General features: G+C 40.1%; 1 protein-coding gene across 1 annotated transcript in view; it reads right to left on the minus strand.

The window, feature by feature from the left end:
* Positions 1 to 15,985, minus strand: part of ATG3 (autophagy related 3) — a 1,040,279-nt gene that overhangs the window by 378,554 nt on the left and 645,740 nt on the right. Inside the window, exon 11 of the mRNA XM_044072369.1 lies at positions 7,466 to 7,500. Coding sequence (XP_043928304.1) covers positions 7,466 to 7,500 — 35 coding nt within the window. The remainder of the gene's footprint in view (positions 1 to 7,465; positions 7,501 to 15,985) is intronic.

The raw sequence follows: 15,985 nt of genomic DNA on the forward strand, positions 1-15,985 counted from the left end.
TTTTTTCAGCTGAGGCCCAGGGAGGAAAGCTCCATCATATGCCAAAAAAATCTATACATAACAGTAAAGAATACTAGAAGTCGCAAGTTATAAACAGATGTTGAGAAAAAACATAGAAATTACAATAAACAGATGGATGAGCAACAGAAAAAAATATAGTAAGTAAATAATTTGTATGTCCAATATATAAGCTAATCTCAGGTTCAGTAAGCACTGTATAGCAATAGTTTGGGGAGGGTTGCATAAGAAAATTAGCTAATCTATGGTTCTGTAGGCCAAGTATGAGGCAGGATTAGAAGGTTTCATAATAAAACATAAGATGCAAGTTGTTCAAGACTGCATGTTGTGCATGCTGATTTTTCGAGATTAAGTGAAAGAGTAGTGCGCGGGTAGGTGGAGGTCAGGAAGGATGCATACACTGGCAGATCCAGTGTTTTTTAAGGTAGTATTTGGCGGCTAATTTGAATTGTTTGGGGTGGGTTAGGTTCTTTATTTCGAGTGGAAGTTTGTTCCATGCAATAGAGGGGTGGGTAGCTATACAAGTTGCATCCTGTCCTGGATTTTGGTTTGTGGACATTTAATAGGTGTTGATAGACTTGTGCAAAATTCAGGCTGATACAGAATGGAGTGTATGATCTAGAGCTGAGATTGTAGTAACATATGAGGTAGTTCGAGCCAGTTCAGGTATTTTAAGGAGAGACAGTGGTGGGATTTATATGGTTGTTGTGTTGCAAATCGAGCAATCTTATGGTAGGTTGATTCTAATTTGGTTAGTAGGGTAGTGTTCAAATTTGTCAGTATTTGGGAACAATATGTTAGGCAGGGTACAAGGTAGGCATGAGTAAAAGAGATTCTAGCTTCAGGGGTGAGGTATTTTTTCTTTCTATACAAGAGACCTAACTTTTGTTTTTTTTTTTTTTGATAAAACAGTTAAAGTGTTGACCAAATTTTAGTTGGTCATCGATGGTAATGCCAAGTAGTTTTGTGCTAGTTCCGACTTTTATACGAGTATTGTTTAGGGAGGTTATAGAGAAGGAAGATTTTATATGGTTTGCAGATTTTGGCAGAAAGTGTATACATTTTGTTTTTTGGGGTTGAGGATGACATGGTTATTAGTCAGCCATGTCTCAACAGCATTGAAAAATGTTTGGGTAGTTGATAGGAGTTCAGAGGGTGAGTCAGCAATGGTGATGACTGTGGAGTCATCAGCATATTGTACAAGGGTAGACTGAAAACAAGAGGTATGAAGTGAGTTAGTGAAAATATTAAAGAGCAGAGGCCCAAGAATAGATCCTTGGGGGGCACCGGTTTTAACGGATAGATAGTTGGATAGCACAGACTCCCATCTTACTGACTGCTGCCTTTCAGTGAGATAGCTAGAGAACCATGTGACTGCATCGCGGAGAAGTTTAGGTCTAAGCTTTTTAGTAGCAGGGCGTGGGAGACTGTGTCAAAAGCCTTTGAGAAATCAAGGAACAGGCAGGATATGAGTTTATGGTTGTCTCTGGCTACAGTTATAGTGTTGAGAAAGGAAAGTAGAGCTGTGGTTGGGGCGGAAGCCGTGCTGTGTGGGGGTGAGTATATTTTCCTGTGTGAGATAATGCATAACTTGTTTGTGTATAAATTTCTCTAGGACTTTAGAGAGAGGGTAGAGGATAGCGATAGGTCTGAAGTTAGAGACTTCTGTGGAGTTACCTCACTTATAGGAAGAGTGTAAAACTGTTTCCAGATAGATGGTACTTTGGACTCAGAGATGGAGCAATTGATTAGGATAGAGATAGGCATAGCAATGGAGTGTGCAGCAATCTGGAGAAAATATGAAGGGATACTGTCAGCAGATACAGAGCAGGGTTTGAGCTTAGAGAGTAAAGTTTTGATATAGCTACTGGAGACAGGCTTGAGAGAGAAGGAGTTAGTGGTTGAAGGTGGTACAGTGGGGTTTGAAGTATTGTTGTTTGAGGGATTAGGGTTAAAAAGTTTGGAAATTGATTCGATAACGTAGGCGTTGAAAGTGTTGGCAGTCTCTGCAGTTGACCTGTAAGGACATGGGTTTGGTGAAGCTGGGCTTCCAGGATATAGTATATGGTTGATAGCATTCCAGAATTTTTTGGGCTACTATGCATGTTGTTCTTGCCAAGGGGAACAAAGAAATAGCATGCAAATGTATGTCTGTCTGCAGGAAAGATTTGGGATATTACCTTGAACTTGTAGGCTGAGGCAGAACTCAGGCAACCAACAGAGTAGAGCCTTCAGGTCATACCTCTCAATTGTCCAGATTTTTGAAGAATGTCCAGATTTGCCTCACATTTTTTGTCAGTTTCTCATAAAATTACTATTTTCTGGTAAATCACTAACAAATCATTGAGGATTGAAGCAAGAAAATAATGAAAGACATTTGAGTTTCAGACTTCATACTCTTCAGAAAATTCATGCTAATGCAAAACATGTTCAATTGTGTTAATTATCCCTATTTTTGGTCCTTTGTCCTCAAATTATTTATGACTTTGCCCAGATTTCTTGCTCCAAGAGGTCAAGAGGTATGCTCCAGGTAGAAACATGGGGCAAACTATCACTCTCCAGGATGAACTTATTGAATTCAAAGGTTCTTCAAATAAAAAATTATCAGGAGAGATGGCAATTATCCTTGTCAGAGTAGGGGTCTGAAGGCTGTCAGGGCGTGCTGAATAGCTAACATCTCTTTTTGGTTGATGTGCAGATGTATCTGATTTGGGCTCCAATGGCCCTGAATGCACCTGCCGTCCAGGTGTGCACTCTAGGCATAGTCTGATGCATCTGTGGTGAGGGTCTGGGCGGCGTAGGGTTGTAAGAAGGGAAGTCCCTTGTTGTGGTTGCAAGCTGCTGCCCACCAAAGAAAAACTTTCCTTAGACAAGGTATCATTGGTATGAGAGTGTCCAGGTCTTGACAGTGTTGACACCAAAGGCTTTTTAGGTACCACTGTAGTTTCCTCATATGCAGTCTGGCATATGGAATGAGTAGGATGCAGGAAGCCATGAACCCAAGAGCTTGTAGGATTTTCCTTGTGGTTAACAGGGCTCTGGTGATTAGTTGAGAGAAGTACCCTGTCAGGTAGGCTTGTTCTTCTGGAGTAAGGAATACCATCTGAGATGCTGTTGTCCAGGCTTGCTCCCAGGAATACAATTTTTTGTGTGGGGACTAGTTTTGATTTCTTTTCATGGATAGTATACCCTAGGGAGGTCAGTAGGTCCTGTACAAAAGTCAGGTGCTGTAACAGCTCTTCCTGTCTGTCTGAATCAGGCAGTAGTCTAAGTATGGATAAATTTGAATATTTCTTTGTCTACAAAAAGCAATGGCTGGAGACAGGCATTTTGTGAAAACTCTGGGAGCAGTGGGTAAGCCAAAGGAAAGCACAGAGAAATGAAAGTGCATAGATCCTGCCCTGAAACATACGTATTTCCTGCCTGATTCCCTGACTGAGATGTGTAGGTAGGCCTCTTTTAAGTCTAGGGTAGCTAACCAAGCATCCTTGGAAAGCATTGGTAGAAGCTGCTGGAGGGTGAGCATTTTGAATTCTGGTATCACCAGAAAGGTGTTTAGATCGAGGATGGGGCGCCATGCGCCCTCTTTTCTGGGGACCAGGAAGAGTCTGGAGTAGAAACCTTGGCTTATCTGTTCTGCAGGAACATGACAAAAAGGCAAACACACAAACTAGGAATCAAAAGCACCAAAGGCTTAGCAGATTACTTGAAACAAACAATTTATTGAGTTAGTGCTTTCGGAAACAAACTGTGTTTTTCCCTTCTTCAGACAAGGTACTACCATTTTGCAGCTTATAAATGACACATACAATGCCAATTAACTGATTGTTGAAACTAATTGAATAGTTTTAAAGTGACAGATACAATTCATTAGATTTTAAAAAGCCACAGGAGTGCACCTTAGGCAAATACACTTGAGTCACAGAGGCCTACCTCTCAGTTGTACCAATATATAAGAATGCGATGTTGTGTGAATATTAAAACAATTAATAACATTTTTGTTAAACAAATCCAATAAAAATACTTATATTCATTAAAAACAAATTATGACACTAATACTTTGGACTAAACTTAGTTGCCCACATGTAAAACCAGTAAACTATTATCTGTTTTAAAGCCAACTTTTAGAAAACATTTATAGAGACCATTTCGGTTGAACCCCTGGGGGTAAATAAGCAGCAGTAGAAATTTGCCATTTGAGTTCATCAATTTCTAGATTAATCTGCCAAGGCCCTCCTCTAATGTCTGTAGTAATTTGTTTTAACACAGAGAACTTAAAAGCATGGTCTGGAAAATCTGTGATATAGTTTTACTGGTTTTACATGTGAGCCTTCAGTTTAGTCAAAGTATTAGTGTCATGGAAGATTTGATACTGAATTGTATCTGTCACTTTAAAACTATTCAATTAGTTTCAACAATCAGTTAATTGGCATTGTGTGTGTCATTTATAAGCTTTGCAAAATGGTAGTACCTTGTCTGAAGAACAGTTTGTTTCGAAGTTCTCCAAAGCTTAACTCAATAAATTGTTTGTTTCAAGTAATCTGCTAAGCCTTTGGTGCTTTTGATTCCTAGTTTCTGCAGGAACATGCTTGTACTACCCTCATGGAGAGTAGGGGAAAGGACTTGCTTTTTGGCCTCTGCCCACTGGTTTGCAAGAAGATCTGGGAACACTTTTGGGGCTGGTGGAGTGCGGAAATAAAATTTGTATCCCTGGGACACTATGTTGAGGACCCATCGGTCATTGGTAATAATGGCCCAGTTGCTTGCGTGGAAGGAGAGTTTTCCTCCTGGGGTACAAGGAGGTGGGCAGAGGTAAGCGGTGGAGGTGTAAAGTCATTGTGAGTTCTTACCATAAGGGGGTGGCTTTGCATTCCCTGTTTTTGAAGAGGAGGAACTCCACTGCCTAGATCTCTGCATTCCCTGGGGCTGCTGTCTGGGGGGCCTGCTTCCCTTGGGTCTGGGCTGAGCTAGCCTGGAGGGGGCCGGAAAGGACCAGCGCTTGGAAAGGCAATGCCTACTGAACCTCAGTGGTTGGACCTGTAAAAAGTCTAACTGTCTGCATAGATTTAGCTTTTTCTTCCATCTTTTTTAAGACCTCTTCTGCTTTGGTGCCAAATAAGTTGTCTTTGTTCAATGGTGCGTCCAATAATTTGGATTTGACATGGTCTGGCAAGGTCTGCTCCTTACGCCAAGCATGTCATTTAAAGACAGAACCAGTGACTGCTGCCCTGCAAGATGCTTATAGGGCATCAAGTCACATTGTAAAGTGTGCTTAGTTACTTGACTTGCAGAATGCATTAACTCTTGTAATTCTTTATTTTCTGCACAAGCAGAAAAGGAAGATATTTTTTGTTTGAGGAGTTCCATGGTATGCTGCTGATATTTCAGCATGTGGAACTGACAGTTTAATGCTCTAATAGCAAGAGTAGCAGAGGTGTATACTTTTTACCCCCATCTGTCTAAAGCTTGGGAATCCCTATCTGAGGGGGTGGGATTCTTATCTGAAGTTGCTTTAATCCCTTTAGGTCCTTCAGAGATGACTTCTGGGTCAGCAGTAGGATTTTTGAAAGAAATTTGTGAGAGTCAGGGACTCTGTAATACGTCAGGTTTCCTGGGAGCAGGAGGAAGGGTGTCAGGGGTCAAACTGGATTCCATAAAAACATCATCCACAACATCCAGGACAGGAGGAATGGCCAAAGGTCTGTGCTGTGGTAAATCTAAGAATTCCCCGAGTCTCTTTTTTGATTGAGGACAGTCTTGATATTCCCATTGGAAATGCTCCCTTAAAGTATGAAGGGTTTCACCAAATGAAAAATCATCAGGTGGACAGGCAGAAGGAATGGATTCCTCTGGCTCAGAATACTCATAAGCAGAGAGGGGTTGCATATCTTCATATTCAGATGCATCAGAGTCACTTGACTCCTGTTCAGATAAAACTACTGGGGACAAGTCTCTTTCTTTTGGAAGGGGGTAGACTGGCTTCCCCTAATAAGCATAGTAAGGTCTTGCGCCATTTTAAGCATTTGAGATTGAGGCAAGGAAGCAGGTGCCTGAGCTTGGGTTGTCGTTTTTTTGGGTGTGGTTCATACCCTGGGCCTTAGAAACTTGGTAGTTTTAGAAAGAACTGAAGACGCGAAAGAAGTCGTCGGTCTGTGTCTAGTATCGGTAGTGCATAGTACTTCCTTGGAAGCCGGTGCCTGCCCAGTGGCTCCGGACCCATCAAAGGTAGAAACATTTGCAGGATCCTTAGTCGAAGAACAGTCTCGCGGCATATCAGACTCCAAAAGGGTCTCAGTAGTGGCCAGCGAATCCACAGAAGCAGCCATCAGGGCTGTGAATGCACCTCACTGAGGACCAGAGAACTGACTAGCTTAGTGGAAGTGTTGTCGGCAGATTTGGACCTGTGCAGTCTGTCTGTCTTTATCCTTACGTTTTTTTCAGAAGATCGGTAGTCGGATGGCTTACCAAAGCCATATCAGAATTCAAGGACTGAGAGCGAAAATATCTAGTTACAATAAGGGCCCGATGAAATATAGTTCTGGCGTTGAACAAAGCACGAAAGTGACAGCGGGGGACGTCGTGGTCTGGGCCTAAACAGGTGACGCAGTAAGAATGGAAGTTTAGGTGTGGTATTTGCTTTCCACGGGCGAGACAACTGTTAACATTTTCTGACATCGTTTAGAGCAAGAAAAAAGGATCCCAAACGGGGTACTTAGGTTTAGAAGACTTCTACTTCAATATGGAAACGAAAACTCAGGTAGCGTCTGACCTGCACTCATGCAAACAGCTTCTGCTTTGGGCTCCTCAGCAAGAAAGACTGATAAAATGGTATCGGCTGCCTGATTTTATATTACTGACTACTACCTGACGTTAGTCCTGGAGCAACAGCAACCGATGCAGAAATACTAAGCCTCTGGTGTTCAGACCGACTGAGGGCTATCCCTGGCAGGATAACTCAAATGTGATGACTGCAACAATGAAACACGAAGAACATCAGAAGCTACACTCTCACATGTCAGTACAATGCTGGATGACCATGTGAAGAGGCAAGAAGGGTTCTGTTATCCAACAACTTAAGTGTGGTATCATGCACTGGTCTAGTCCAAAAGCTATAAAAAGTTGTCAAGAGCCAACTCAGCAACAAGAGAAGCAGAGAGACCAAAAATGAGGAGAGGTGAAAAGACAGTCTGTGGGCAAAAGTCTCAACCCTCACTGCTGAGGGGCAGTTTCTTTGGAAAATGAAATGGAATAGATTCCTCTCCCGCCAGGCTCAAATTCAGGGCATGAAGTATGGGAGTTGATAGCAAACAGAAAATAAAAACATTTTGATATACAAACAAATTACAATTCAGCAAGAAAGTATGCAACACATTTTCAAAATTATATTGTTTCAGCCCTGCCATTTTGATTTCCCCCAAACAAAAATAAAAAATGCTGTGTCACCTACCTCATCTGTGTCTAGCAAACCACTCTCTTCATATTCTGTTGAACAAGAGAAAAGAAAATGATGTAAATGTACTAGAGATTACTTTTCCTCTATATCTTGCAGCACTGCTCATTTCACATCTGGAATCAACATTTGTTGTAAGGAAGAAAATGCTTCCACTGAGCTCTCAGATGACGGCTATCCATTTTTATCCATAACGATTTCCTCCAAATACTGAAGGATTTACCCTCTCTTTTAGTCAAGTGCAATTAAATCTATAAAGCAGGAAAAAATGCAGATTTTCTTCATACACTTCAAATCAAGACTAGCTTTGCCCGGCTGTCGCTACAGGTTGCTCCATAATAAATGGAGACATTCGGCTCTTAAAACTTACAAAAATGTTTATTAATGCAACCTTAGAACATTTTTTCCCTCAGACCTTACCTGCTGAAATGACATCTTTATACTTGATGTTTTACCTACACATTTGCTACAAAGCGCACATTCATACACCTTTTTGCCAACCTTTTACTCATATCTCTGTATGAAGAGCCGCTCCAAGTTTGGTGACTTGTCTGAACTGTTTTTTCTGCAACATTTTATTGTAAACTGTACTATACTTAACCAACTCTGACTTCGGTCTGAAACCGGTCATAAAAGATTTGTACCCTGACGTTCTGATGTCAGTCAAATGCGCCCTGACCGACGTCAGCCTTATACTCTGATATTCGGGCCGACCGAGGGACAGCGGACTACCCAAGTGTTAGGACTGCAGCAATGTGAGATGAAGAACATCTGTTTTTTCTGCAACATTTTATTGTAAACTGTACTAGTTCAGCTGTAGCATAGCCCAGTTCCAGATTTGCTACCTCTAGGTCTGTTTTGTAACTTCTGAGCATCAAATTCAAGCCATCTTTGCTGGAGAGGGCCCTTCTACAGACCTGGCCTGAATCTCAACTAAAAATCCAAAGCATCCACTGTGATCAACAAAAAAAAAAGTACATTTTAAGCTTGCATTGCACTTTTTTGAACAGCATTTTAATTGTGGTTTCATTTTTTGCTGTTATTGCTGCTGTTACAGTTTTTTTTCAGTACTTTAAAATGCTAGTACTTCTGTATTTCATAGCATAGACTAGTATTTCATAGCATAGACTAGATTCAGATCTGCTGAATCTAGGCTGTTTGGTATTAACTGAGCACTAAAACCAGCCAGCCTACTTTAAGGCGGCCTTACTGCACTTTTGTAGCAGAAGTGTGTAGCCCAGGACCCATCTGACTTGGGGACTGTTGGAATAAGGCTTAGTTTGGGCTCTCCCATTGGCTAGTTTGTTAAAACTGTTCAACTTTGCTTGTATTTAAGCACCGCATTTGTGCTGGGGATTAGTGCTGACATGTATAGAAGCAAATGTTTAGAAACAATTTTCTCTTGATAACTGATACAGAACCCTCCTTAGCACCACTGCCTCACTGTGTGCAACCCAGCTGTGCATTGCCACCCAGTGAGCAACTCAATTGTGCATTCTGAGACGTTGACGCAGTCTTCGACCAGTAGCCTTCCACAGAATAGCCACCCTTGTTAGTCTCACAAGCTAATCTTGGTCCATCTAGCCCATTCCCACTAGTCACTACAATACATACCTGCCATAATGGATGGACAGTTTCTCACCATTTCTCCAGCCAGACTGATTGACATGAGCATCCTGAGGCAATGCAGTAATTGCCTCATATATAGTGACAACCACTTGCTCCTAAAGCAAACAAATACAGTATGTGAGAGATGCAACTATACCATGAAATTAGAATCGGTCCTCTCACATAACAAGACATACAACAGGTTGCCAAGTACACACCTTCCCTCTCACACAAGAGAAGGTCAAGACACACAAACCCACAGGCGGACATAATCACTAACAGCCTACAAAAAGACCAGAGACTTCCCAAGCACAAATATACATATACTGGTACACGAACAGAATCCACCACCACGAAACACACATTAGTCTCTCAAAAATTAAGCCCCTAAAGCAAAACACCTAAAAACTAAATATTCTGGTTATAGGCAACTCAAAGGTGAGACACCCAGATGGTCGAACAAGAAGGTCACAGTCAGCTGCCAGGATCCTTCAAACTATGCACATGCTCAAGTTGCCCAGCAACAATTACCGTTATGACACTGTTAAAGTACATGATGACTTGAGATGTACCTCTCCAAACTATATGACGAGAGACATGACCAAACTCTCAGATTATGTGTTCCAGGCAGGTATGTCCCTAGCCCTAAGCAGCATTCTACCTTTCACTGAGGATGATGCCACAATTCAGACAGAAAATGATTGATTTCAATAATTGGCTTAGCTTCTGGTGTCACTCCAGGAGGATCCAGTACATATCTGCCTGGGAAGACATGGTTGACAGTCCACTCTGCTTTGTCACAGATGGCGTTCATCTGTCTCCTCAAGGCTTTTGGATACTGGCAAAGACGCTTGCCTCCTCCATAGTGCCTTTTTAGGCAATGTCCAAACAAAACTTCCAACGTAAAGAAATCCACTAAAGACAAACTCAAGTTCATGCTACTTAAAACTTCAACAGTAAACTGCACTCCCTGGAAGCACTCCTCACCTTGGAAGATTCTCATGTTTGTGCAGTCACACAGACTCTATTCATGGTTGCTGAGTGCACCCTGGGAGTAGAAGGCTACAATGCCTTTCACATGTTCAGACAACAAAACGAGCATGAAATAACCAAAGGTGGAGGTGTATCCTTCATTAAATCCAAATACACCTCGAGACTGGTGAAACAGTATGACTCACTCGAGCTACTCCAGGTCCAATTAACTAGAGGAAAAATAACCATTCCACATCACTGCTAGCTACAGGTCCCCCACCATGAACCAGAAGCAGCATACTGCCTACCTGGACTTGCTAAAGTTGCTCAGCATACAGGCAAACTTCTTGGTCATGGGAGATAAAATTTCAACTATCCTTCCATCGACTGGGCAACTTACATGAGCACAAACATTATCACTACGAGGTTCCAGGATTTTGTTCATTCAAATACCCTGGAAAAGTAGGTCTGCATCCCCACAAGGGGCTCAAATGTCCTGGACCTAATGCTTACCAAATGGGGGGGGGGGGGTTTCAATGCATTAACCCCTGTGTGTTGCCCTCCCTGGTAAGGTCAGACCATAAATCTGTCTCGTTTGAAGTAAAATATCAAACCTGACACACCCACGGGAGTAAAACTACTGAAACATTTCTCCAAAGCAAACTATTGCCTACTAATCAATAGCATAAAAAGTTTCAAAGGCCCTGCCAACATAGACAACAATGACTCCTATGCAGAGGAATACACAATTTCCCTAAATAGCCACTTAAATGCATTGACTCGGCTGTACCTAACATGAACAAAACTTGGTCTTCCCAAAATAAACAAGCCACCTTGGTGGACTGGCAAGTATAAATAAGTTGCACAACAAAAGAAAGACACTGATATCTATGAACAGGAGGGAACTAACTCAACAGAGTAAGAATACCCTCCACAGCTTGAACAAGCAAATCAGATATCTTGGTAAATCCTCTAAGGCTAGCTACAAGTATAAATTAGCATCCCTAGCTAAATACAATCATAAGGCATTCTTTAGCTACAGTCAAAACCTAAAAGGAATGCCCAGTTGTGTGCCAAACTTATAGTGGATGGTATCACTCACACTGAACCTGAGATAACTGCCAGTCTTCTAGATTTGGCAATAACTTCACCCCCTGTCCTAACCTAACATACCCCAAAGCATTTCTAACACCGGTCCTCTACAGAGTATCTCCAAAAAAAACAGGTCATACAAGTACTCTCCAAGGTCAAAAACACAGCCTCTATGGGACCAGATAACATCCCAGGCTGCTTACTAAACAATCTAAAACAAGACCCAGCAGAACCGCTCGGCACTCTAACCATAGCCTGAGAACTGGCTTTGCCCCGGCAGAGTGGAGAACAGCAACAGTAATCCTTTGCACAAAGGGGATCCATGAACTAACCCTGGGAACTATCGTCCCATAAGCCTAACCAGACTTATCTGCAAGGCCATGGAAAGAATCATCATGGACCTTGTCCGCAAGGACATAGACGACCTTCAGACTCTTGACCCAACCCAATTTGGCTTCGTCAAGGGTATATTTTGCTTACTGAACCTTGTGGAATTCTTTGAGAATGGCACCAAAGCCCTGGATGAGGACAAAACTGCACATACTTCCTATCTTGATTTAGCCAAGGCTTCTGACACAACCCCCCATTCAGGTATCATACAGAAACTCTCCCAGCTGGGGATTAACTCATTCGTTACTAGATGGGTAGCCAACTGACTCACTGACAGAATGCACACTGTCAAAGATGGGGAGTCTACCTCCACCAGTAGACCAGTTACTGGTGAGGTACCGCAAGGATCTGTGATAGATTCCAAACAGTAGAGGGCCTATTTATCTGAAGTCCAGGTGAAGGCAGATGGCCTTTGGCTTACCAAGTCTGTAGAGGACTGTAAACTGAGCACAACCATAGAGTTCCCCAACAATGTTAACAAATTACAAGAAAGGGCTGATGCAAACAACTCACAGACTAAAACTTAACGGAAAAAAATACCTCATTATCCTCTTTGGCAAAGAATTAGCCCCTGCTAATTATGACATAGATAGCACCCCTCTAAGCTCAAACTCAGTAGTGTGAGACTTGGGAACACACGTTGATAGCAATCTAAACTTCGATCATCATATGTCCATATAGTGCTAAGAAAAGCATTCTACATTCTCATAAATAACAGCATCACATGCAAGACCAGGGAGGTTATAGCTCCACTGTACTAGATCCTCATCACACCACTGATTGAGTACAATGCAGCAACTGGAGAGACCACAGAAGTTTCTTACGAAGATAATCCAGGGCCTTCAAAACATGACATACATGGAAAGACTGAAAGCTCTGTGACTGTACTGTATCATACAGGCTACTGAGAGGCGACCTTTGCCTGGCCTACAGGGCAGTCTTGGACCTTGCTCTAATGGAATTGCTGCACATTCGCAAATCAAATGGGACAAGAACAACTCACTCCAGGGATCTCAACCTAGCCTGTGACATTAACAGAAACGGAACACACTGGAGAGATAGATACATCTCCCAGAGACTACCACTCCTCTGGAATGATGTCCCACTCCATGTGAAGCAGACCTCTTCAATGACCCTATTCAAGCAAAACCTTGATAACTGGATGGGTGACCATAAATTCATCCTGGGGGTGATATGCATGTCCCTCATGGACAGCGGCAGTCAGTGCTGATAAAAATCGCTCTGCTAATGACTGTCTAAATATGGTCAATAAGGGTACCAGGTTTTTACTAGGGCCATTAGCCCAGTAACCACCTATGAACCTATGACAGACTCAGATACCTACTACTGTGAATTATATTAGGAGATCTGCACCTTCAGATTTGATGCTTAAGCTATTTATTTGCCACTGCCCACCAAAAACATTAACAGCATCCCCTCAATGCTTCTTACTCAGAGTATCTACTAACATGCATCTCCAAGATGGTATCAGATAAAAACTACCACCCCCCCTGTACCAAATTAAAAGTTCATGTGAAACTGCCCTGCTATAAAACAGGATTGGTATGGTATCAGGAACCAAGGTAAAGAACATTGGTTACCTATTTAAAAAAAAAATACTGACCAATACCATTATTAGATGACCGCAGTCCAGAAATTCACACTACAGTTGATGTCTATATGAAAGCCATGACAGAGTTCAACTGATATCATAAATGCTTGTTTATCCATGGGCTACAAGACAGTTATTAACCTTCCCAAAGCCGTACTCCAAATATATTTGTGTAAGTTGTAGTTACTATAACAGTATATGTTCGAATTTCTCACTGCTGCAGTGGTCTTTGGTTATTTGAAGGTTATATTCTACTTGGCTATAACAACTGGACAGTCTTCAAAAAGCTCTTTCTTCCTACCCCACCTACACACTGACTGCTGACTGAACAAGCCCTTGGAGTGAATTCAGCAGTCAGAATGTAGACAACTTGGGGCGTGGCCAAGGATGAACACAGGATAGCAGCATATTTCTTCAGCTCCACCAATTTCATTACACTGACAGTAACTAATTACTTAAAAAATGTATTTTTGAAGTAATTTTCTTTCTAAATATGTTTGTTTTATATAGTTCTTGAACTATATCTAAAAAAGAAAGGAAATCTTAACAATATTCCTGTCAGAAATCACTTTGGAAATTTTCCTGTCAGTTTATCAGTCTGAAATGAGTTCCAGTAAGACAAATTCTCAAGACTCCAGCATCAAGAAAGAACTTCAGTCTTTGATAATTATAATCCAGCAACTTACTGCTAAGATGGATAAAATGGATACTAAAATAGACACCTTCATAGAAAAAACTACAAAACAAATAGACTTGTTACATATAGACCTGCAACAACAGAAGATCCAGATGACAGGCATAGAAGAAGCTGTGAATGACATGGAAAATAGAATACAAGAAGAGGAAATCAACATTGAGTTTCTGCTGAAACAAAATACACATTTACAAACAAAGCTGGATGACCTGGAAAATAGATCTAGGCAATAACATTAGATTTTTGGACTGCCAGAAAATATTGAAGGTAACAATATTACTTCTTTTAACAACATGACTCCCTAAAACTTTAGATTTACCAGAAGCATTCTCTTTTGGTATCGAAGAGCACATAGCTCTATAGCTAATACTAACTCTAACAAAAACTATCCTAGATCAGTTATAGTTAGATTTCTATCATCTTTGATAAAGAGATGGTTCTTAAATCTGCTTGGGCTAAAGCTCCTGTTAAGATTAATGAGACAACTGTGCTTTTGACAATGACTATTCTTCCATGGTAATAGCTAAAAGAAAAGTTTTTCTGCCACTAATAAGGGAGCTTAAAAAAGCACAGTTTAAAACATACCTTCTGTTTCCTGCAAAGCTTAAAATCTTCCTTCCTGATGGTCCTAAAATTTTCGATGACTTAGACTCTGCTTTACTGTTTATCAAAAAAAATAAGATTTTGGATAAAATAGAGGAGATGGAATGGGCTAGTCCTTCATTAAAGAGACTGGCAACTGAAACTTCATGGAAGACTTCAGAGAAGAAGAAGAGACTAAAAAACAAATGATTTGTTCTATGTTTTTTTTCTCTCATCATTTTATTTCATTATTAATCTTTTTAAATATAGTTCCTGCATTTCTAAGAACCCACAAATATTTTGAAAAAGATTTAATCAAAGTTATTCTCTGTGTGCAAAGAAATGTTTTGTTTCATAACTAGTCAAAATATCTGGAGATTTAATGGCAAGCTGCGATTCAACTTGTTTCTCTTTCTGAAAAGGAGAAGTAAGGTTAGTAATTTGATACATTTTTTTTTCTTTATCTTTTCTTCTTTTCTTTGTTTAAACAATGACATTCTATTTAGGTTATGTAGTGGGTAAAGGGTGGGGAGGGAAGGAGAGAAGAGTAATGAAAATATGATTAATAGAATAATAACATATTTATTCCTTGTAAAAGTTTATATGTTCTTCAAATGCTATTCCTAATTATACTTTCTTGATTATACTGCTTATGCTTGTTTGTAAATAATCTGTCATGCTTTAACTAATAATAATTAGAACTAAATAATAGTAAATAATATGTTTTATTTTAACTCTATTAATATAAACAGTAAGTAATATTCCATTGTATATACTTCTTATAGCTTTCTCTTACATTTTTTTTTATTTCTGCCTTACACCCTTTTACTTTCTACTCTCTTTTTCTTTTCTTTATTAATGTATAGAAATGCTTTTGATCATATAGACACATTAAATAATAAGATTTGCATAAAAATTGAGTTAGGACAAAAATATTGAGTTTTATTACTTATTAATAATTTTGGGCTTAATTTCACTTACATAGAGGCTGTAATAACCTGTAAAATACATTGTGAAGGTTTTGTCATGTTTAGATGCATTTACACTGCTAAATGAATGTTTGTCACTAGTTTTTAATAAGTTTCCCGCCAAAATGTTAAGAGAGACAATCTGGGATGTGGGCTGTCTCATGCACAGTGTCCATGAGCTACTTTAAAAGCTTCAACTCTCAGAATTCTCACAGAGAAGCTGAAAGCAACCAGTCTCACCTTTGACCTAGATATCACACTGACATATCACAGATTCAGGAATGTCACTCTACCAGGAAATAGAAATTATACAAATGCGACTATGTGAAGGAAAATGAACTCTTCAACATCTAAATGTGAGTTATTTTATATAATTACTTAAATATCTATGTTATAATTCATAAAATATGTCAGTTATAATGAGTTTAAATGATACAGTTTCTTGTAGTAAGTAAATGTCTTATTTTAGAAGGCATAGAAAATGAAACATTTATTCAAGTGTTTTTGAAAATCTACTTAACAGCAGTTTAATAATCTGTGTTAAAAACTTATGTTCCAAACATATACATTACTATAACTCATTTAATTCATCTGATTGA

The sequence above is a fragment of the Protopterus annectens genome, chromosome 5.part0, assembly GCF_019279795.1.
Source record: "Protopterus annectens isolate FY-2018-M chromosome 5.part0, PAN1.0, whole genome shotgun sequence".
NCBI lineage: Eukaryota > Metazoa > Chordata > Ceratodontiformes > Protopteridae > Protopterus > Protopterus annectens.